Here is a 25,023-nt window from a genome sequence, read left to right on the forward strand (position 1 = left end):
TCAAAACCAAGAAGAACCTTAATACGCAGGCTTCCGACATAATACTTACTAGATCTAGTGCGGAGCCTCCACCAAGATATTCCATTATTATCCACAATTTAGTATCCTACAAAAACAAAAAGAGAGAAATTACTTTAAAAATGAGCAAAGCAATAGGGTTTTTTTTGTTTTGTTATTTTGAAACCATTAAAATTTAATAAATACATATATACCATCAAGGAAAATGTGCCCAGTAAGCCGTGGGCAAGAGGCCTGCTGTGTCAGAGGGACTGCCATGTCTGGCCAGGCCCTGTACCAGACTCTTCCAGGCAGTGACCAGACCTTCTGGACCAGCCATCTCTGAAGATGGGACAAGACGGGACCACAGGGGCTCCACTCGTAAACAACCTCAGGCCATGACCCACAAGCACAGTAGGGTTTGAGATCCAGTCCCCAAAGTCGTTCAGTCCAGCAGCAGTCACACAGTCTCCTGCTGGGTGTCAGCCAGGGCCCGGAGCACAAAGTCCTAGGAGCAGGTCACTTCCTTTTCTGTGGCCTGCAGCTGTGATGCAGGGACTGACCCTCATCCCTGTGAGTACAGGGAAAGGCAATGCTCCGAAGATGGGGTGGTGGGCTGGCCAACTAGCCTGAGCTTCGCAGAGGGCAGCCCATTTCAGACCCCCCGAGGCTGCCGTGCTCTCTCAGGGAGCTCCAGGAAAGGAGGCCCCTGCTGAACTAAGTCTGTGTCTGTGTCCACCTAGCTCCCTCCACCAGCGGGGTGAGGTGCCATTTGTGATTCTGTCTTTCCCTTTTCTCTCTCCTGAAACCATGCAGCTCCCACGACGTCTAGCATTCTCTTTTGAAACATAAATCCCAAACTGCTTCTCTCTTGAAAGCAAGCAAGCAAATATCTGCACTGTTCTTCCCGTGCGGTGGTCAGGAAGACTCGGGCTTGGGAATGAGCCAGACCAGGGTTGGGATCCTGACCACTCCTTACAGCATAAGGGGCCTGGGAAGGTATTTCCTCTCTAAGCTTCTGACCCATGCCCAGCTAAGTGCCAGAACAGAACAGCTGGTGAAATGAATAACCCGTAACAACACTGGTGGCAGGTAACCCTTCACTGATACTGTGGTGGCTGACCCATCGAGCACTGGTGGTATTCTGGCCTACTGCCTGGGAGCCATGTCCATGGGTATGCTTATATCAATCAGCAAGATTCATTGCTGACTCAGTGTTTTATGGTAGATTTTGTGTGCATTAAATCAGGGTAAAAAAACAAAACCTTTCCCAAGGCTCTTCAGTACCTCCAGGACAGAACTGTGCCTCTGCCCTTCAGATCATCCCCAAGAAGGCCCCTCTTCCAGGTGCCATGGACTCCTGGTTCTAGTGAAAGGACTCTGGCTTCTTGGACCATTTTACCTCAGCAGTTCCCTGTCAGGAAAACCCTCACCGGCCTCATATGCTGAAGAGACTTTTGCTTTAGCACCTACTGGTCTGATTTCCATTTTAGATTTACTTGTCTAAGCGCCAGGGGACCGTGCCAGGCACGCTCGAGCTCAGGAAGGCTACCTGTGGTGCTCTGCAGCCAAGGAAGGGTCAATCACACTGACTGCACTCACTCAGGGAGGCAGTGATGCTTGCTCTGCACTTGCAAAGAAATCCCTTCTAAAATTTAAAACAAACCCTGACATCTGAAGTCAATTCTGTAATATTCTAAATGGACAGTCCAAGTTTGACTGTATATAGAATACTTACAAGCTTTTAAATGGCCTTGACTACTAATATGATGAAAACAATTTAAGTCTAGATTGCAAAAGGCACAGAAAGAAGCCTTAATGATGTGTTTGGAATCCACCTTATACATACAAAGATCTCACTTAACAACCACTCATCCAGTCAAGGGCACTTGCCTTGAACAGGCTCAATCACCTGCTGGTCCTGACTTAAAGAGAACTTCCTATCAGAAAGAGTGATCTCCAACCTTCCTCTCTGTTCACAAATATGCCCAATGGCAGATCTCTCTAACACTTGCTACTAGAGAATGTTGTGTTGCTCCTTCCAAGCATTCCAAAAGCATCCTGTCTGGTAGCTAGAAATAAACTATTTCAGGGAACGCCCAATACCATTTTTGATGACATGGGAAATTTAAATTGTTTTCCTATAGGGGAACTTGGATTTCTACTCTCATTCCCCTTTTTTACGGGGCTGTTTGACCCAGCTCCCATCTCTTTTATTATTTTATGGGCACTAAGGGCAAGTTTACAAGAGCAAGATAAACTCTCAGCAGGTCTGTAATCTCTCCTCACCTCACTCCCCACTGCAGGGAGCTGTGCAATAGGACACGCTGGAAACAGCCTTTGCTGACTCTGGAGATTCCAGTGTCACCACACTGCTTCCTGGAACAACAAGACACAAGTGACCACACCTTGTCTGCCATTCCAAAGTTCCATCCTGGGTTAGCCTAGCAAGTAACTAACTACCAAGGAAACAAAACAACCCTTTAAAGTACTATTTCTTCCTTTCAGAGATAAGTGACCCATTTCCAGTGTTGCCCTAATACCACAGGGGGCATTAGAGCAATAGCAGGACACTGGCAAACCACTGCTCTCCAGCTAAAAGGCTAAAGCCCCACCCTTTCATTGTAGAGACCCTGCCTTTCTGGAGAGGAAGATGCAGTAAAAAGACCAGCCGGTTTCTATTTTCATCCAGCTGCTTCCTGGTACCAGACATGCTGGGGTATGAATGCTATTATGTAAACATGAAGTCCACCAGATTCAAGGGCACTTAGGAAAACAGCAGTAGGTCCTCTTTTCAGGCCACTGCATTTTAAGTACCTTAGCTAGGTCCTATGACTAATGTGTTTTTGTCCCCAATTCCATCAGCACCACTAATCCACTAATTGGGGAATAAAATGGAAACTGCATCTCGAAAGGCTCCAGTGGCCACCGCCTCTTGCCTAGACTTGCTTTTCGAACTTACTGGGTGTGTCGCTCACTCTTGCCATGGAGAGCCAGCCAGTCCCCACTCACTCATGGCTGAGATGCCACTGGGCAGCTTTTCCCAGGGGCCAGCACCAGGAGGCAGCAGTAAGCAGGGTGAGTACCTGCCTCCCGCACAGGGAGCTTGCCTTCTAGAGCTGAAGACAATCTTCAACAATGCTTGACTAACTATAACTCACAAGTGGGTGCCATGACAGTGTATAGCAGGGACCTGCCAGCTCACGTCAGAACCTGATGATGAATGGGCAATGGGGTCAGGGGAGAAGTGGAGGGAGGGGACCAGGGGGAGAAACGCCGGTCAGCATCCAGGTGGCAGGAGTGAAGCTGCAAAGCAGGTAAGAGGCAGCATCAAAGAACTAATGGAAAGAGGACACAAGGAAGGGCGGGTGGAGAGTGACAGAGAAAGGCCAATCTTGTAGTAGCTGGGGGTAAACAGGTCAGACTTTCTCCTAAGTCACTGAAGGGTACCAAAGCAATGCTCGTTTGGCAAGCACTCAATGTGTGTGGAGAAGGGGCTGGAAATAGTTAAAGGCTCATGTACGTTCTGGGGAGAGGTGAAGGCAAAGGTGAGTGTGACATCATCTGGAGAGGCTTGGGAGGCAGAAATGACAGGACTAGGCGGTGCGCAAGGAGGTCAAAGTGACTTCGGCTTTGGCCTCACTTGAATGAACACCTTGCAGTGCCATCTACTGACAGGAAGCCCAGGGGAAGGAGGTACGGGGTACAATTCGAGCGGTTTGACATAAAGGTGTCCACCCAACATTATAGTGAGTCAATCTCTTTTATCTTTAGAAACAACAACAAACTCCTGATTTAAAAACATCTGAGAGCTTCTACCAAATTCTATCATGACTTCCAAACTCCGGCTTGGTGAACTAGTGCCCTTCACAAGCTGTACCCTCTGTCTCCCCACCTCACTTCCACATGCTCTACTCCACGCCCCCAGAACGCACCCCAGTCCAACCCCTACAGGTTTCTGCACAGGAGCTCTCTCTGCTGGACTCCCTGCACGTCCAGCTCACAGGGCAGCTCTCTGAGGAGACTGATTCAGGGTACCATCGCCCTCCTTCATTCTCCACACCCAAGCACTGTCCTCACCTTCCTCTCGCCTCAGAGAGAGGGTCATCTCACCCTCCACCCAGGAATGGCTTGCAGCTACATCAGCGTTTCTCATCCTTGACCTGACACGTGGGGAACAATTCTCTCTGTGGGCACTGCCTGGTGCCTATAGAGCCTAGCAGCATCCCTGGCTCTCTACCCACTAGGTGCCAGTACCACAGCTCCAGTTCTGTTGACCAAAAGGTTCTCAGACATTTCTGATGGCCTCGAAGAGCCAAAATCACCCTCATTGCAAGCCACTGCACTGTATGATCAAGTGCTACTGTACCAGAAGCACTGGTGAATTAATTCCCTCCTCATTCCAGCCGAGTCAGTTTTGCATATAGGAACCCTGAAACCTCCAGCTAGAAGACTGTCACTTACTTACCATGAGACACCCAAGCTTTGAATTCCTCAGCCCTAAAAAAAAAATGGTAATAATCTCCATGTTTCTAAACCTCACAGTTCAATTGACAATAAAATGAGATAATGAATGTGAAATCACTCTGCAAAGTTCGAAGTACTAAACACATGCAAAGTGCTATTAGCTTATCAACATCATCACCCATAAATGCCTTAAAATAACCTGCAGAAACCAAATCAGCCCAATTAACAAGACCAAATAGTATTTCTCTGCATGGGAGTGTCTGAGGAAAATAAAATCTGGAACAATGATTCATACCCATTCTATACTGGAATTAAAAAAGAATTACTGCTCTCCCAGCCTTCAGGTAAGAGTGTCTGAAAAGGATAGTCTGGTCAAAGAGACACTTGGCCTGTTCTCAGTGACCAGATGAGCATGCTGTCCCTGCCCTGATGTGCAAGCATGGCCCCCATAAACCTCACAAATGGTGACCTGTGAGGCACTCTAAGACAAATAAATCAGAAGAGTTCTTAAAACAAGAATAATTTTAATCAGAATAATTTCATTTTTAAAAAATTACCTCAACGTAAATCATGAATGTTCCTGTAATATAATTTTTCCATATGGGGAAAAAAAATGGCTTATTTAATTCGGGAATCAAAATGTAAAAGGTACCCACAGAGGAAAGACCAATGAAGACACTGAGAGAATGCATCCACCTGCAAGCCAGGAGGAGAGGCCTGAGAGGAAACCACCAGGACTTATCTCAGACTTCTAACCTCCAGGTTTGTGGGGAAATGAATTTCTGTTGTTCAAGCCATGCCGTCTGTGGTACTTCATTATGGCAGAAAATGAGGACAGTCATCAATCCGTAAGTGGAAAACAATGGCACCTCAAGGAGTTCATCTTTCTCTTATTGTAAAGTTGAACACTTCTATATATTGGAGAGTCATGTTTATTTTCTATGAACCCCTTTGTCCACTTCTTTTACTGGGTTACAGACCTTTGTTAAAAACAGGAGCTTCTAACATTAAGAAAATTAGCCTTCTGCAACATGATCTGCAAACACAGCATTTTCCTCATTTGTCTTTGGGTTTTGCTTTTGGTAGTTTTTGCTTACAGAAATTAATTTAATGGCGACACATCAATAATGACGCCTGCTTCTTAAGAACCTGTGCTGATGACTGAAAATGGGGGCTCCCTTTTCAGGGGAAAGGGGGCTTGACAGACAACAACAGATGACAGGAAGGTTAGAACAAGGTAAACAAGACAGGTTAAGATTCCACACAGTTAGCAATATTTTTTTACACAGAAATTCTAAAATGAAGTTAAATCCACTTTGCATCTACACTGAATCATCTAAAGTACAGTAGGTTTTATTAAAATACGAGTGGCCTGGTGCACGGATTCGTGCACATTGAACGGACATTAGCTAGAATGCCTGGGGTGGCGCCACAGCTTGAAGGGAGTCTGCGGAGTGGGGTCCCTCTGGCAGGTGGGGTCCCTCAGCCTGGCCTGTGGGGATCGGGCCAAAACCGGCTCTTGGGCATCCCCCAAGGGGTCCCGGAGTATGAGAGGGCACTCTGCAAAGTTGCTGTCGTACAGGGTGTGGAACACAAATGCAAGTGTGCAGTAAACCGGATTCGGGAATCGCAAGGTCCCGCGAGGAATTGGGCTCCCTCCTCTCTGGTTCCAGGATGTGTCACCTGAAAACCGTGCGTCACCCGAGAACCACCACTGCCAAGTCACTGCAGCTCAGCAGCTCCTGCATTGAGCGTCTGCCCCCTGGTGGTCAGTGCACATCATAGGTACCGGCTGGTCGGCCAGTCACTTAGCCTTTTATATATATATACTAGAGGCCCGGTGCACAAAAATTTGTGCACTCAGGGGAAGGGGGGAGTCTCTCAACCCTGCCTGTGCCCTCTCGCAGTCTGGGACCCCTTGGGAGATAACGTCCTGCTGGCTTAGGCCTGCTCCCGGGTGGCAGAGGGCAGGCCCAATCCCTAGGTGCAGCCCCTGGTCGGGCTCAGAGCAGGGCCGATTGGGGAGTTGGGGCGCCTTCCCCTGTCATGCACAGAGCAGGGCAGATTGGGAGGTTGCAATGCCACCCTCAGGGTAGGGCCGATTGGGGGGTTGGGGCACCGCCCCCTGTCACACTCAAGGCAGGGTCGATGGGGAGGTTGCGGCACCACCCCGTCACCCACAGAGCAGGGCCCATCAGGGGGGTTGGGGCTCCATACCCTGTCATGCACAGAGCAGGGTCAATCAGGGGGTTGGGGAGCTCCCCCCTGTCACTCACAGAGTAGGGCCGATAGGGGAGTTGGGGCACCGCCCCCTGTCACACTCAGGGCAGGGCAGATCAGGGGGTTGGGGCGCCGCCCTCTATCACCCGCAGAGCAGGGCCGATCAGGGGGTTGGGGCACCGCCACTGTCACACTCAGGGCAGGGCCGATGGGGAGGTTATGGCTCTACCCCGTCACACACAGAGCAGGGCCCGTGGGGGGCGGGGGGGTTGGGGCGCCTTCCCCTGTCACAAACAGAGCAGGGCGGATAGGAAGGTTGTGGCCCCGCCCCCTGTCACACACAGAGCTGCAGGGCAATCAGGGGGTTTGGACGCTGCCCCCTGTCACGCTGATCCCGGTGCCGGGAGGCCTCACGGCTCTGCTGATCCCGGTACTGGGAGGCATATTACCCTTTTACTATATAGAATACAGGCCTGGTGCATGGGTGGGGCTGGCTGGTTTGCCCTGAAGGGTGTCCTGGATCAGGGTGGGGGTCCCCACTGGGGTGCCTGGCCAGTCTGGCTGAGGGGCTGAGGGCTGTTTTCAGGCTGGGACTGAAGCTCCCAACCGCTCCTTTTTTTCTTTTTTCTTTTTTTTAATTCTGGGCCAGCTTTAGCTCTGAGGCCTCGGCTGCTGAAAACAGGTTTCTGGCCTTTGTTTACCATCTGTATTTGATACGATGTTGTGGTCCGGCTGGCTGAAGCCCCGCTGAGTAAAGCAGGTTTCTGGGGTTTTTTTAGCTTCTATATTCGCAACATAGTTGCTTAGAGTTGCAGCTGAGAGGCCAGCAAGTCAGGCGGGGAACGTTGGAGTCCTCCGTCACTGAAGCAAGCAAGCCTCCCTGTTCGCATCAGCTGCCTGGCTGCCGGCCGCCATCTTGGCTGCCAGTTAATTTGCATATCTCGGCCCTACTCTGTGAGTGACAGGGGGATTAGCCAATGGGAAGGGTAGCGGTCGTACCCCAATTACCATGTTTCTCTTTTATTAGTGTAGATAGATAGATAGATGGGGTAAAACTTCCTTAACAATATGTTTTTTAAAGCAAAGATACTTTTTTGTTAAGAAGTGGGCATGAACAAAGAATGTTGAGACAGGATTTGAATCCTGCCTCTGACCCTTACCAGCTCTCTGACCCTAAGACCAGTCCCTCAGAGATTCCCTGACATCACAGCCTTCCAATTGTATTCAAGGTACAGAACATGGTTCCTGACCTCAAAAAAATTTGTTTCCCTGTCTCACTGATGCTACCATTTCTTAAATAATTTAGACAGCTACTATGCACACAGTGTATATCTAGACTCTGACTTTAATAAACTTTTCATAATAGAAAAAGTGGACAAATAACTACAATCAGACAGCCTGCAGTAGGTGCCACAAGAGATACAAAATGCCATGGGTGTTCAAAGAGGCCCATCTGAACTGAATGAGAAGGCCTAGACGAGGCTCTAGGAGAGAAGTGGTATTTGAGCTGCACCTTGAAGAACGCAGACAGACAAACTGGGGCAGGGTGGCAGACACCTGGGGATGGCCAAGGAATAAAGTGACCCTACTCAGCTAAGCAGGTGAGAATAATGCCAGCTGGTGGAGTTTCAGCTTAACTTAATAAGCAATGGGGAATCACAACTTTCAGACAGGAGGATAAGTAACCAGCAACTACCTGCAGACAGAATGAATGAGCAGGTCAGGGCGGGCGAGACCTGGAGACACTCTAGAAGTGGCACTGGTGAGTGTTTCCGCTAGTTTGAGCCGCAGGAAGTGAGGACTTCAGGAATACAGATAGGAAGGTCAGAAAGAGGACAACCAGGTGGACAGGGGAGGGAAGCAGAGATGGCTCTTTGTACTTTTCCAATATTGATGGGACAGTCTGATAGATACACCAGAGTAACAGTTGAAAAATATGGTTTTGGAGTCTGGGAGAGAGGTTGGAACAGGCACAGAGATGGTCACTGATACAGTGGATACAGTGAAATTTAGCGTGCGGGGACCCACTGGGAGCCCTTTGGGTTAGTATGAAGATTATTTTAAGCTGAAAACATTTTCTATTTAACAGATGCAAAGAGAAGCCTGCTAGGACCTTCCCTTATCTGACTAAAGCAGCAATTTCTGGGAGGCGAGGCTGCATAAATCCCCTCTCTGGGGTGGGCCTACTCTCAGGAGGAAGAACAGAATAACCCTACCGTAAACCCCCCGGGCCTGAAGGAGGACGCAGAACCTCTCCTGTCTGTAGAGACCACAGCACGTATTTTCTTATCTGCTGTAAAGTCCCATTTGTCTTTCCTAAAGAAACACATTTGTTCTTCCCCTCCCTTTTCCTTAATTAGGACATAAGCCTCTATCATTTCATGAGCATGCACACTTATAAACTATTTTCCTGTTAATCTTTTGTCATTTTAATTTACAGACACCCTCCCCCCCAAAGTCAAAAAGAGGGTAGAGGAAAAGTTGTTTTCCTTTCTAACAAGTGACATATAGCAATATTTTTAAGTGAAGGGGAGCTCAGAATATACAAGTATGGACAAAAGTAGGTTTACAGTTGTATGTGAAAGTTTATTCTTGTATTATTATTTATTCGTGTATTATGTATTTTTTTCCTATAAGAACTGTAAGCCTATTTTTGCCCACCCCTGTATGCAAGTCATCCCAGGTAAATAAAGGTCAGTCCCTATCATTTTACTAATCCTTAGATAATAAGATGATCCCACAAGCATAGGAGAACATTAAATCCCTTTGAGTCACTTTCCCCATTGGCTACCCTACTTCTCAAGTGCATTTTGAACTGGTGTGTTATCTCAGCAACACAACTGAAGGCTGGCTGAGGCGGAATGACATAACAGCTGTGGGTCTGTAACGGGCTCCAATAGGGAAGAAGGCCTTACATTTAAAAAACAGAATTTCTGTGGAAAATGATTTCTGTCAATACTGTCTGAAGAGGCTGCTGGAGTGAAGGAGCGCGGTGGGGACCCAACACAGGTCTGATGCACAGGGCACGGACGGCAGCACAGAAAGCCTGTGACCGGCCTGACTGGAGCAGGAGAGGAGGCGCATGCTGTGGTGGACCTTTCGTGTGTTAAGCACACTGCTGGTGCCCACGTACACACATTATTTCCACTAGTGCTTACCACATCCTATGAGGCAGCTGCAGTAGGCCCAGGCCCTAAAAAAGGAGCCAGAAGAGTAAAGGAACTTGCAGGTCCAAGAATGCAGCAGGTCCTAAAGCCTTCAGCCGGCCTCACCACCTCTCATCCCATTAGCACACCCCTTCTCTGCTCACCCCAAAGCAATCCTGAGGCACACAGGTGGAAGGGGAATAATTCCGCACACCAAGGATAAGCGCACTGATGAGGAAAGGGGTAGGGACAGGAGATCCCAGACTTCCCCCTCTCTTCCCAGGCCCTGAGAGGAGAACAAAGGCAAGGAAAGTCTTCTAGTGTTGGAAACAAGTGTGAAATGGGAGAAAGGCCACTATACACAATTAAAAATAAGGTTGTACAATAAGACCTGAACCAGCACAAAGGGAAACAAGGCAACTGTAAATTATTGGATCAAATCCTTAGCACAAACAAAAAAAATCAAAACATGATGTTGGAAACACTACATACACCAGAAACTACAGAAAAAAGCCAAAGGAAAACTTATAGCACTATGTATTCCTATTACCACGCCGAAAAAGGAAAAAAATTAAATGTTCAATACAAAAGTTAGGAAGAAGACAGAAGCCTAAGGAAAGGAACCAACCTAAGGAAAGTAAGAAAAAGAATAAAGATAAAGATACATGTATAATTAATAGAAAATATTAGAATAAGCAATAAACATTAATTTTAAAAATAATAACCTCCAATGTCTGTAATCGAGAACAAAATACCAAACACACTAATTTGCAAGTATAGCAAAAAAAAAAAAAAAGGAATATTACAGAGAGGAAAAAAATTTTAAATGCAAACAGACTGCAATATTTTATGATAGTAAAATTGAAAATCCAGAATCAGATAATTTCTTTGTAATTTATAAATTAAAATTTACTCAGAAAGAACAAGAACTATGGGTAAGGAAAGTGATCAATAAACCGCTTCTGTATAAAGATAGACAAACGAACAGACAGCTAGAAGTTCAAATGATTTTGTCCTTGAATGAAACAGAATATTCAAGCAACTATCTTGACTCATGGAACTTTTCATGACATCACAACATAATACTTAACACCTGGAAAAGGTCCAGAAGGAGGTGGAGGAGGTTCCTGCTAAGGAATGGACAGAACTCCCAGGAAGAGGGAGGGTATTATGGCAACCAGTGCTTTTCTATGTGCAGGGACGCAGCGCTGCCTGGGCACAAAGAGGGTTATTTCTAAAGAAAAAGGTGCTTTTGGAAATGAACTTTATGTGTGAGACTCTCTGTACAGGTAACATTTTTTCATCTTTCTAATATCACCTGCCCCCTCCCGCCACCCCCACAACTCTCAGGATTTGCTCAGCACAGCACAGCCTGGTCTGCAGTGCTTTCAGGCCTGAACTTGCCTTGGTATCTGTACTCCTTAACAACCAGTCAGCCTTGGTTTGGCAGAAACCTGAAAGGACAGGAAGAGAGGTCAACTCTCACTTTCTTGGAGAACTGCTGTCCTCCCAGGCCATCTTCCGTCCCCTCTGATCACCAGCGGCCACTCGGCTGTGACCCAGTGTTGGGTGGCGACATTCACTGAAGGAGGGGAGGGCTGAGTCCTCCACAGGACTAGGGACAGCCACATTCCCCTTCACAATGGGTGGCCCCAGAACTTCTAGTGTCTTCCTGCTGGTCAAGTAGGTGGAGTCCCCACCACCATTTTGCATCCATGCAATGCAGTGGCACCTCACAAATTACTAAATACCTTCATAGAGAGTATTTCATTTGATGCAATCATACTGTCTACTTAGGTAATCTCATATACATACATATTTACACATATTTATACTTTTTCTTTTTTCAGAGAAAGTGAGAGGGAAAGATAGAAACATCAATGATGAGGGAGAATCACTGATCAGCTGCTTCCTGCATGCCCCCTACTGGGGATCGAGCCCACAACCCAGGCATGTGCCCTGACCAGGAATTGAACCGTGACCTTCTGTTCATGGGTCGAAACTTAACCACTGAGCTACACCCAGCTGGACTTCTTAACATTTTACAAATTAAGATATCTAGTCAACGGGAAGAAAGGAGAGCAACTGGGACTCAAATTCAGATATTCTGACACTGAGTCAGAAACCTAAGCCAGAATCACAATAAAAAAATCATGACCTCTAAGCAATTTCTAAAGAATTCCAGTGAGGAAAATACATTCTAATGTAACTATTCTTAACATTTAACTGTTTCAGAAATCAAGGAACACTAATCTGGCTGCTAAAAAGTGCATCAATTTACAAAATGTCTGTCTGTAATTTGAAGGATTCACACACAACCCTCCATCATGCCCCGTTTAAGAATTATTGTCCTAATGTCCTTTAATAAATTGGAAAGAACACTGGGCATTCCCTATGAAGCTCTTCTTGGGGCATAAGTCACAGGATTGTCTCTTCTGGTAAAGACGACCTTGTAACTGTGTGCTTATGTGTTCACGGATTTTAGTATTAAACTCTCCCCAATGGGTACAGATGTTCCTCTCTTCCATCAGCATAGATTTGACACAACACAGCAATAAATCTATTAATGGGGAGTTTCTGTGCTGAATGCTGGTAGACATTAAGATGAATAAAATCACTGCTTAAACTTAAGGACGCTTACAAGGTTATCAGGGAAATACACTCACATACAATCTAAATCTGAGGGGAAAGAAGTAACAGAGAAGCATGAAAAAAGTGCCCTGGGAGGTAAAAGAACGCTTTTTCTTTCTCCCTTGTATCTATCCTCATTAAAGAGCAAACATCAGTAAATGATTACAAACCACCAAATCGAGCAAGTTCTATGCCATAAATCTTGCTACGAAGTTAACAATATGCTCTTTCTGCAAAAGTGAAACATTTCAGTAATTACAACGTTATCCTCTGATAGATGATCTCAATGGTCCTTATGCAACATGTCAGAAATATCTACTACAAAAACAATAAAAGCAAAAGTGATTACTGAGGACTTAGCATTAATTCTTTGATAAAGACACAGCCCAAAGAAATCAGATAAGACCAAGTCAGAGGGTGAGTGTGGTGAGAAAGAATAAAGACTTCATTGTCTTACAGATTTTTAAAGAGGTGCCTTTAATATTAACAATGTATGGAATTGGTAGATTCACCAAAAACAAACGATGTGTCTCAATGCACGGGTGGCAAATTCATATTGACACCATGACTGCCTTGTGTAGCGTTTGGTCTAAAGGCGAACAGCTTCCAAAGGGAGTTTTCAATATGCATGTCTGCTCAATGCTTGACTGTACTGAGGAAATGTTTCTGCTCCTTGAACCCTCTGCTTCTCTTCCAACGCTGTGGCCACTTTCTAATGTTTTATTTTCTGGACAGGTGTATTTACAGTGAACGGTTAGATACATGCACATGTTCTCAATTTATAACCAGACATGCTAATCCCAGGTGCCCAGGGTCCAGCACCTGGCAAACCATGGTCCGTCAGCAGTGGTCATGACGTGTTACTGGCAGGCACGATTCAATAAAGGGCTTGGCTCCCATAGTCCATTGTTCTTACTTTGAAGCAAATGACTTTATTTACCCAAAGACCTAAATGTCATGCTTGCTGCATAACCTCCTAGACAGGAGAAAGTTCACTCATCTCACTAGGAACCAGTCTTCTCTTTAATTACATACCACGCAGCCACTCATTACTTAACCTCAATAAGATTTTGACGTCATAATACTATACCATTTTTTAAAAATTTACTCAGAAATACAGAAGTTTTAGGGGAGGAAGGCCTTGGCATAATTAGCTCTCAGCTGTGTTTAGCTACTCCAAACAGCGGTTTAAATATGCAGAACATGTATGATGAGACAAAGAGAACTAGAAATACAGTAAATACTTCTTTTAAACTATAGGTAACAGCCAGAAAATAGAGCTGGGTTTCTTTTTGAAGAAGTAAAATATTTAGCCTATTGAAATTTTAATTCATTCAACTTCTGGGGTAGAAAAACATACACTGGGGCTGCCAAATGTCCTTCAATTACACTGGGACAGTGTGTTCGGGAGAGAGAAAGGAATCCACAGTCCCCATCCTCGGAAACATTTCAAAGCAGATCTTTTATATTATCGTTGGCACTGGGCCTACAATTTTTTTCCCATGATTGATGGCAAAATAAAATGTATTCCCTTATGATTTCAGAGTAAGATTTACTTGCAGATTTGTTTAGTCCACCCCCCAAAAAAGGAAGTGGTTCTGCTTTTATCCAGTCACCCTGGAGTCTGACACCATGGACTTCATGTATCTTTTCTATTTTTCCCAGTAACATAAGGACAGTTACTTGCATAGTAAAAATCACTCCCCGGGAAAGCAGATGCGCTTCTCCCTCTCCCAGAAGCTGCAGCTGGCTGAGGCCAATGCGGAATGCAGCAGATGACTTCCAAATGGTAGGGAAGCCTTGGAGGGAGGCTGCCACTGTGTGGGTGCATGTGGAAGAGGAGGGGAGTTCTGCTGTTCCAACCAAGAGCCCAGATGAGCACCCATTAGTGCAGGGAACTGACGACTCTGCCAGCGGAGGCACCGGAAGCACCAGACATCCTCTCTCAAATCTGGCATCAACCAGTCTGAGCTGCAAACCTTGACAAGTGCTAGAGAACATTATTAAGATCCTAACTTAAGCCACAAGGATAAAGCTTTTGTTTACTGCTCAGAGAAAGGAAATTCTCATGGAGAAAAGAAGGCGCACCACCATGTCAAACGAAGGCATGAGGCTGCTGTGCAAAGGAAAAGCTACCCTCCACTGCTGCGGGACCAGTGACAGGCTGTTGCTGCCGGTTCTCTGTGCAACCAGAAACCCAGGACTAAAACAAGTCAGCATCTATCAGCCGGGCTCTGCCCTGGGCCAGCATCAGTGGCCTCCTCTGGGTGCAGACCAACAATTTGGTCCTTCTTAAGAATGCTGTGCCTCCCCCTCCACAAAATAAAAAACCCAATTTGTAAACAGCTGGGAAATTACCACTCAAAGGAGGTTTCAAAGAGCTATGCATGTGATCATGTTTATTAAAATGTACATAAATTCCTTCTTTTCAGAGACTCTACTTACTATATGCATGTCCTTAAAAAGAATCATAAACCCAAAACCCATTGTCTTTAGAGCAGAGTAGATTAATTAAAGACAATACATAGTGAAAATAGAAATAAGCATGGCAACTAGACAGTTATTTGGAAGTAACCCTGAAATCAGAATAAGCCAAAAACCTAAGAAAACAACCCAAAGGAATCACACAACAGATGATAAAATGGACAAATCATATTTCCTGGCACTCATTCCACTCTCCTTTCCAAGTTTTAATATACTTAGAGTCTAACAATCTTAGTTGAGCATTTCTAGAAGCAACAAGTATATTCCAGATTCCTCCCAACTCCACCAGACAGATTCTGGCCCAGGCCCAGGGAGCGAGCGAGCCCCACGTGAAAGCCTTATCTGCCAGGCTGTTCCTCACCATCTCCTCGCCCCACAGCACTCTTCCTCCAAACAGCCAGGCTGCTTCCTGCCTTCGTTCTTGGGTCTTGGCTCAGAGCCATCTCCCGGGGAGATCACCCAACCACTGCAGCCCCGTCCCCTACAGCACTTGCTGGGTCAGATCCCCCATGTGTTCTGTGTATTGGTTTGCAGTCTCCCACCTTGAGGACCATCAACAAAATTCTTTTTGTACTATTTCTTTTTCCCACACCTACCATACTAAATATTTTATGTCCACTTATTTTACTTTCCATGCCACAAAGACAGCAAAGATGCCCCACAAATTAGAGGCTAAAACCTAATTTCTCAGCCTCATATTGTTCACTTCAAATTATGGGCCACAGTCTTTGAGTCACTGAATTAAGTGCTCCAGAGATACAGGTGGGGTCCTACTGGCTAGCTCATGGAGGCAGCTCTACGCACACACCCAGCAGGCCCCTGCTGGCCTTTGCCTCTAACCCACGCAAGCCCTACCTCCCGCCTTGCCTGGTGTGTGTCCTCCATTTGGAGGAAAGGCAAGAAGGAGGCTTTTCCTCCCATCCCTAGAGCTGAGGTGAGTGGATGACAAGATGTGTAGAAAAACTGGCACTGTGATGGGCCCAAAAACAGGTGCTGAACCTGGGTCATTCTGACTTCTCCTAAAGTCATCTCCACCCCTCAATTACACCAGCAAGAACAATCAAGGGAAACAAGCTGTGCAGAGGCTGAAAGGCCAGAGTGGTAGGTGGTGTGTCAGAGCCTGTAAGGACACAGAACCTGTGCCAACAACGTGGGAGAAGGTTTATCGCTCCCTTCCCGCACATCTCCCCACCTCCTTCAAAGGACAGTGGGGACCACCTGCTGCAGCCAACCTGCCTGAGCTCTCCTGCCTGGGGAGTCCCAGGAGCAACGTTAACAAAAAGGGGAGGGAAAGCAGGATGTGGGAGCCACTAAGGCAGTGGTTCGCAAGCTTCCTAATGCCGCGACCCTTTAATACAGTTCCTCACGTTGTGGTGACCTCCAATTTCATTGTTACAAATGGAACATAATTAAACATAATTAAAGCATAGTGATTAATCACAAAAACAATATGTAATTATATATGTGTTTTCCGATGGTCTTAGATGACCCCTGTGAAAGGGTCGTTCGACCCCTAAAGGGGTCGCGACCCACGGGTTGAGAACCGCTGCACTAAGGCATCCCACACAGCCGCTGGTAAAGAATGTTCTGGTAACTGTCTCCAGATTGCCTGCTTCCTAGAGACCACTGGTTAATTTCATGAGGGCCTTCCACATGGCTCCTCTGAAAACAGCTTCAAATAAAGGCCTTGTGTCCTGACAGGCTCACTCTTATAAAGCCCCACACATTTCTAAGGTGTCTCCGAGGCACGGCCTAAGGGAGATGCTGTTATCACAGGAATTTAAACCAGGCCATTCATAAACACCACCAGGTCATCACCTAGAGGTCCCAGTTCAGGGGTAGGACAGGGCATGTGCGGTTTTGGCTTTCAAAGCCCCAATGTTCCTGTTTTCAGTTACTACCTCTGGATTAAATAAGCTCTTTCTAATCAATCCCTTGATTATAGGAACTTTTGATTTCCAGAGACCCAGCTCATCAGAGAATTCACTGCTTTGGGCATGTTGATTGTGAAGTTCCCACGGATACTCAGGGGAGCTGACTGGCAGATGCTTCCATAATCAGACCTGTGGCTCAGAGAGGGTCCAAGTCTGGAGCTAAGGCTTAGGAGCTCCAGCAGCACTTAAAAGCTCAGACTAGATGAGCGGGCAAAAAAAAAAAAAAAAGCAAGTAACAAAAACAGCCAACCACCAACAGTAACCAAGGTAAAGAACGGCAAACAGAGATGCTAGGAATCCACCCGGAGAAAGGCTGTCGTGTTCCCCAGACCCGAGGGCCAGGGTCGTCACTGCCCTGACCACTGCTGATCTCTACACAGCCACCAAGTAGCTTATTAACACTCAAATGATTAAATAAAATGCACGAACCACACACACCTGATGAAGAGAAACCTTAGAAATACCTTTAGAATGATTTCAAGAAAAATTGAGACAAAAGAATTTTAGGGTAACGTGGTATTAATCAGAACCCCCTCAATCCCTCAACAATTTCTGTTCATTAAAATTTTAACCTACAGTAGGTTTCAGCTCATGATTTTGTGTAACATTACTTTGTTTCCTGAGGAACAGGATGTGGCCAAATACTTCATACCTGGTTTTCTCTCAAATTCTACAGCATCACTCAGAAACCTATTCACTGAAAAATAACTATTTAAAACATTAACATGCTACTTCAGTAGTTGCCTTTTATTTATTGCTTCATAGTTTTTGTTAATTCATCCAGTTTTTAAAACACCAACATTTAAGGAATGCTTGTCAAAGACAGCAAAACAGCAGGAGTCTGGCAGAATGCGAGTACTTATTGCTAATTTGGCATCTCCACATCTACTAGGTTCTTAACCACATGATGTTTCCTAAGATTCATCTTCCCAGGCATGTTGATCTGCCAGGGACTCAGTATCGAATGAAATTTACCACTAAAAAAGAGAGAGACAAAGAGAACGGAGGATCCCACAAGAAAACACATGTAGGAAATGCGGCATATTTGCCTCCCTTAAGAGTCTCAATGCTCTGAGAATGCAGTAACAGAAACCTGCTAAACCAAACACATCCAAAATTTCATCAGGCAGCACCTACTATTATCTCCAAGAATGGGGCTCCTCCTAGGAACCCCTAGGGAGCTGCCCATCAGCTAGGAGCTGTCCATGGGCTAGCTGGCATCTCACCAGTCAACCTGAGACCCTTTATTACCTCCTCTCCATCCATGGAGCCCAACTATGTGCCTATGATAATGAGATTCTGGTGGTGGTGTAATAACTTGGTTATTACTTAACAGGAAAGGAGGAAAGGGAAGGCTAAATAATATAGGCATGCCATTTATATAGCTTTGCTAAGTCTGTTCCCTGCTGATAGATGTGGAAGGGGCTGGACAACAGATGCATACCCAGGAAAGTCTGCATGACATGGGAGGATGACTACCTGCCAGACATACCTGGGAACAAATTAGTGGCCAGGATGGATGTGGCCACTGCAATATTTAAACATTCAAACAAAGGAATCTCTCTCTCTCTCTCTCTCTCTCTCTCTCTCTCTCTCTCTCTCTCTCTCACACACACACACACACACACACACACACACACACACACACACACACACAGTGCTTCCCTGCACCCACATGGCTCAGGGCCATGTGGGACTCCCACAATGGACCAATGGATTTTAATTAACTTGGAAGCTGAACTATACCGGATGCAACATGGAACGGACGCTCTGGGCACTGGCCTTGTTTCTAGCTCTGCTGGAACCCCAGCTGCACCTTTTCCAGGACTGGCTTAAGGGGCAGGGGAATCCACTGCCCCTTGGAATCTGAGGAATGCAACTTAAGGCAAATAAAGTTTTTTTTAACATCCCATCCTCCCATGGGGGCTTCTGAAAGTTCTTACTTCAGTAGTACCCCAAGAACCTCACTCCACAAGTGACGAGGAAGTTTGATTCAACATACAAAAGTTTGGAAGGCCTGACTTAATACACTGTGAGTGATATTAATAGTAAGTTTCATTATTCAAGACTCAAGAGAACAATGGGGGCTCACATTTTTTTAAATTACACATCACAAACCTCAAGGTCCTCAAGTGCCCACAACTTTTCTTACTATTTATGAGTAAAACAGGCACATCCATGTCAGACTAGCCAACACACTGTCTTTCTAGAACAGTGATGGCGAACCTTTTGAGCTCGGCGTGTCAGCATTTTGAAAAACCCTAACTTAACTCTGGTGCCATGTCACATATAGAATTTTTTTTATATTTGCAACCATAGTAAAACAAAGATTTATATTTTTGATATTTATTTTATATATTTAAATGCCATTCAACAAAGAAAAATCAACCAAAAAAAACGAGTTCGCGTGTCATAGGTTTGCCATCACTGTTCTAGAACCAACCTGGTCATTCAAGTTACTGCTTAAACTTTGACATGAGAATACAAAAAAGGGAGGGAACCACAACAGAGGGTTTCAACAATATTTATAATCACATTATTCACACCTCGTATATGTGGTTTGAAACTCTTGAGCCTCTAATTAACCAAAGTGACTAAAAACAGTTTTCAGGAACTGAACTGGGGTTCACTTGCATAGCCTCTCAGGGAGACAATGAAGTGGTCTGCCAGGAGCAGAGCAACCCCAGGCAGAGCCACACGAACCTGCACACTGCCAGCTCGTTTCCCGGGGGCGCAGGCTGTGCACAGACACTGCCAGGGAGAGGGTGGGGTGCCAGGAACAGCCGAGAGAGGTAGGTAGGGAACTGGGACAGCAAAGAGGCTGACATCACTGGTGACAAACTTTCAGGGGAAGACTTTTTCAAGTGAAATTCCCTTTCTTAAAATTTAGGAACAGAAAACCATGCTATCTGAATAATAAACTATGAAAACTAGGTGTACGTGTGCAGAATAGCTTGCTGTGATCACATCCAGTTCACACTCAAGTGACCCGACACTGAACAGCACTCACCTACAGCCCTGTCTAGGGTGGGACAGCACACAAGCCATCACCTGAAGGACAGTCTGATACAGCCCAAAGTTCCAATTTGGCTTTCCTTTCTCTCTCCTTCAGTTCGGTATCTTTACTAAGAAAGTTCCCTGATCTATCTATCTCTATCTCTCTATCTCTCTCTCTCTCTCTCTCTCTCTCTCTCTCTCTCTCTCTCTCTCTCTCAAATCTGCCCCATCTCCGTGCCCTCTGTCCCAGGGAAATCTTACCCAGGCTTCTCCCAGAGTCTCCAACACTAATCGAGGTTATTTTCTTTAAGCTGCTATCTCGGCTCTCCACTCCTAAGTCAGTGCTGGAGAAACTCCAAGAAACAGATCCAAGAGGCCACACACTCATCTTACTCTGCCCTCACCTGACCTCCTCGCCTGTTCTCCAAACTGTTTTTCTCAGAATGGCACCAGTGCACCCTAGTTAAATGTGCTCTATGGGCTCCAATCCTAAGCCAAGCTGCCAGGTAAGAGATCCCAACTGACCAAACAAGAGATCCCAATTTTTAAAAACAAGTTAAAGACGGACACAACTCTAAACACTGCGGTGCATTCAGTATAGCTTAAGGGACCCAATAATTATTTGCTCCAAGAAGAAAACAGAAAGTCAGAGACCAAGAACATGCCACTCTATAGTTGACAGCTACTCCAATGGACCACTTCTAAGCTCCCGATTATAAAATGGGAGACACTTGATTAAAACCAGAAAAAGTAATATCAAAGTTGGTACATTATTAAACCAATATGTGAAGCTAGAATTTAAATTCACTTAATAACCTTGAGTTCCTAACCTCCTGCGATTACTGTGAAGTTCATTGTGTACATGGCTGCCTTTCATTAAAGCTGCTGCCTCCTGTTCACAGGGCCCATAAAGGAAAGAGCAAGGGATCGCACAGGGTTTAATGCACCTCTTAGAAAGCGAACGCATAGTGAGGGGCCTGAGAAGTCAAGGAGCATGCAGGAACCAGGAGACAATCTTCTTAATACATTCTACACTAGCCAGAGCCTTGCAGGAGCACAGCCACTAAGTGTGCCAATGAGGTTAGAAAGGAGATCCTGACAAGTCATAATGATTCTCTTAATGAGTTAGAATAAAGACCCCAAAAAAGGGCTAGCAAGTCCTGTAATACCCACTCTCCCCGTCAGTGATGAAAAGTATATATGACCTCTACTCAAGTTAGAAGGATCATACTTGGGTTAAAATCAATTTTGGCAGCCATACTTAAACTCCCAGTTTTACATTAAAACAGTAAAAGTGTAATTAAGTTCACTCCCAGAAGATTTTCCCAAGGACATTAGTTAAAAGTTCTCCTCTTTTCAACGACATTAGTTAAAAGTTCTCTTTTCAGCAACATTTTAAAGTTCTCCACTTTTCGTAACTGCAGCAAAAACAAAACAACAAAAATATGCTAGGAAACACACTAATTTATTCTGATAAATCTATCCTTTAGAATATAGCAGGAGGAAGCTGAATTTCTGCCAACAACAGTCAAGCTTGTCCAGGGCTGCAATCCACTTTCTAGAGACACGTATGATTCTGGTCCTCTCTGCCTGGCCTGGATCAAGATTTGGAGCAATACCTTCTAACAAGTTCAGAGCTTGGTCTCTAAAATTTGTACACATTAGCACCAGACTCAGGCGAGGGTACACATCAAGCAGTTAACAGCAACTCCATCAATAGGTTATTTCCTAATACAAGTGAGAAGGGGGAACAGACTCTTTGCAACTTGCACCCAAATGGCACCAGTGGCCAGAATTAAGCCCAATGTGCAATGGTAGACAGACACAGAGCCATATAGGATTGTCCCTGAGTTCAAGATACCATCTCAACCAGGAGAAAGCTGCCACAGAAGCCTTTCACTCCACTCATTTCTAAGTCCCAGGGAAGAAAGAATATTTGTTACCTGAGGTACCAGAACCCTAGCTGTGGCTAGAAGCAGGAGAAAAAAGCCTCGAGTTCTCTGACCACATGTGCACAAGGTGTGGATGGAGGCAGGGCTCAGGACTGATGAGGAAGGTGCATGTCTGCCTGGGCGACACTGACAGAGCAGCTTACCTCCACGGAAGTCTGTCGATGTCAGGGTCATGTGCCCACTGTCCATCGGGCTGCCATCCCTTTGAGGAGAGGGATACATTGAAGGGAACCAAAGGATCTTCTAAAGGCAAGTTCTTACTGCAAGCTGGTCAAAGGTCCCTGCAATCAAAGAAATCATTGTGGTTTTGCATTTGGCATATGTATGCCCCCTTTCTTCTAGGGACAAGTCTGAAAGATTTCTGACTGGATCTTAACTTTCAAAAAGAAAAGTACCCAGAATCCACCTAGGTATAAAAGAGACAAGAGAAAGACAAGAAGTCTCATGCTACACCTCAGGACAGAAAATGAGTATAAAAGCATTTCCTTCCCAAAGAAGAGACATAAGTCAACTGTTACTTTTAAAGAATCAGTGTCTTCTATCACACATTTCAACACAAGTCAACTCATCACACCAGTTTAAAATGTGCCCCAAAATGACTGCAAAACCCAGGTGCCACCCTATACCAGCCTTCACTAGAAGCAAGAGAAAAGGCTTGAATGTAAATGAAAAATACAGGTAATTAACTTCTGTAGACGTTGGTCTCTAGAATCAACCTTGCCATTGACCAATCTCCACTGACAATGGCAGGGAAAAGTCACTAGGGCCAATCGAAGCATATAATGAATCACAATGTCAATCTTATACTACGTCAACCAAAAATCATCAAAATTCAGGAAACTAAGTTAAGTAACTTATCCAGTGTAAAAAGGCACCTCACCCAGTGTAATACTTAACAGTAAATAGCCAAAACAGCGATCCTTCCCCACTAACTGCAGAGTTAGCCAACTATTTGTATATATTCTATTGTACATCATCTCACAATTTCCTTTTAAAAAAAATCCTCTTTCCTTCAGGCACAGAAATGTCTGAAGATATTTGATCCTTGCCACCTCAGTAATGCAAATAATACATCAGAATACCTTTTACAGTTATTTGTGCATCACCCATAGAAAGGAAAACATTCTACTCATAAAGAACTTTATGAGGGAAAATGCCTTTGTCCTAAAGGTTTCATTCAATTAACCTTTTAGGTATCCAAGGGAGCAGTGGTTCTCAACCTTCCTAATGTGTGACCCTTTAATACGGTTCCTCATGTTGTGGTGACCCCCAATTTCATTGTTACAAATTGAACATAATTAAAGCATAGTGATTAACCACAAAAACAATATGTAATTATATATGTGTTTTCCGATGGTCTTAGGCGACCCCTGTGCAAGGGTCGTTTGACCCCCAAAGGGGTCGCGACCCACAGGTTGAGAACCGCTGCAATAGAGGAAAAGTCCCCAACAAAGTAACTTAGTTCTTTTAAGATGAATCAGAATAACAGGGACAAAAGGACTCCCAAACAGACCAAAAACCTTTAGGTCTGGTAAGTTCCCAAAAAGGAAATGTCTAAATCCCTTCCTCCACTCTTGAAATGATCAGGAACGAACTCCACATGACTCAGTCCTTCAGGGCCCAACAGGTCTCAACTGTCAAGACAAAAAAGCAATGTTACCACAAAGAACCTACCCTAGGATGTTAAGGGTGAAGAATAAACAAACACAGCTGTCATTAAAAACTCATTTCTGCAGAAAGCAAGTGTGTTAATAAGTCCCTGGACAGGCTACTCTGCCAGACTGTTTTTATGGGCCACTACAGAACCATGCACAGGCAAAGAGCAAGGAAGGACTCACAGACAAAGAAAGCTGCAGGACCACAAAGCCAAAATGGGATTCTTGGCAGACACTGGGTGTGAGCAAAGGAGCTTGAGGGACAAGGCCACCCTGCATGGGCTGATGTGACAACCAGCTCTGGCAGCTGAAGCAGCTCTCCATTTTCAATTTCCCGGCAACATAGGAAAGATTTTTTTTTTTTTAATAGATTGGCTTCTGGATCCATGTCAAAGTGGGCCATAGTTACTGGAACAAATCCAAATCCATTCACTTAAGACATAGAGATACAGAGGTGAACATAATCTATGTATTGAAGATTAAGTAAAACCATTTATACATGCTAGGCAAGAATTTCCTGTTAAACTACTCAAAAAATAAGGAGGCAGTAAATAAAAATTCAACACTAGGACAGTATGTCCTTTTGAAGATGATATTTAACAGCCTAGGATTCAAGGCAAGTGTGAAATGGTGATCCTGGGCAGAGAGCCTACAGACCCACTGTTTGGCTGAAATGCTCAAGCTTCCCAGTGGACTCCCGCTGGCCATACCCATAGGGGAGCTCACATGTGAGCAGACACCAGACTTCCCAATGGTGGTGACACAGATGGTCAAAAAATGGGCACATCAAGGGCAGGACCCACCAGAACCCCCTGTCAGAGGTGTAGTTGGTTGACCCACCACTTCCCCATTTCTCTCTTCCAGGACTTTGTGACTCTAGGGAAGCTCTTGTGACCCTTCCAGCTCCAGAGGTAAATTCTGTTTGGTGGGAACCAATGAGATAGCCCCATCCCCACAGCCAGGGGCTGACTGTGACTCAGTTCTGATGAATGAAATACGAGGAAAGTGGTCTGGGGAGGCTTCTGAGAAAGGTTTCTGGTACTTGAACAAGCAAATGCTTCCAGGAAAAAGTGACCCTTTACCTGCCCAAAGGTAAAGCCTATAAAGAAAGAAGGAAGTTGTCCTAAGACACATCAAAACTTGTGGTACAAAAGAGCAGCGCAGTGGGGATGAAGGATGAAATAATAAAATGGATCAAAATAGACAAGGGTCTTACATAGATCAATGATGACGGTGCCACAAATCAAAAAATATCAAAACAAGCTTAACTCTCCTTGTTTAATTTAATGCAATAAAAAAAGGCTATTTTATTAGCTAGGCAGTTAGCCCAAAGCTCAGAGGCTATAGTGGGAAGATCTCTGCTTTAGCACTATGAATGACATACCATGTTTAAAAATGGGGGGGGGGGGGGGGGGGAAGGCAAGCTATTAGCATCTTTCTTGCTTTTTCATTCATTAATACTACTCTAATGACGAGTCAAAAGAATGTAACTTTAAAAAACTATGCCAGAGTACATACATCTCTAACATACACAACACAA

The 25,023-nt window shown here is 45.1% G+C and overlaps 1 protein-coding gene across 6 annotated transcripts in view; it reads right to left on the reverse strand.

Moving 5' to 3' along the window:
- The window catches only part of STK24 (serine/threonine kinase 24), a 103,810-nt gene that overhangs the window by 27,289 nt on the left and 51,498 nt on the right, over positions 1–25,023 (reverse strand). For all 6 annotated transcript variants that reach the window (XM_059685022.1, XM_059685019.1, XM_059685018.1 and 3 more), the window contains one exon: positions 50–106. In XM_059685022.1, the coding sequence (XP_059541005.1) occupies positions 50–106 (57 nt within the window). The remainder of the gene's footprint in view (positions 1–49; positions 107–25,023) is intronic.

Source organism: Myotis daubentonii, chromosome 2 (assembly GCF_963259705.1).
Source record: "Myotis daubentonii chromosome 2, mMyoDau2.1, whole genome shotgun sequence".
Taxonomy (NCBI): domain Eukaryota; kingdom Metazoa; phylum Chordata; class Mammalia; order Chiroptera; family Vespertilionidae; genus Myotis; species Myotis daubentonii.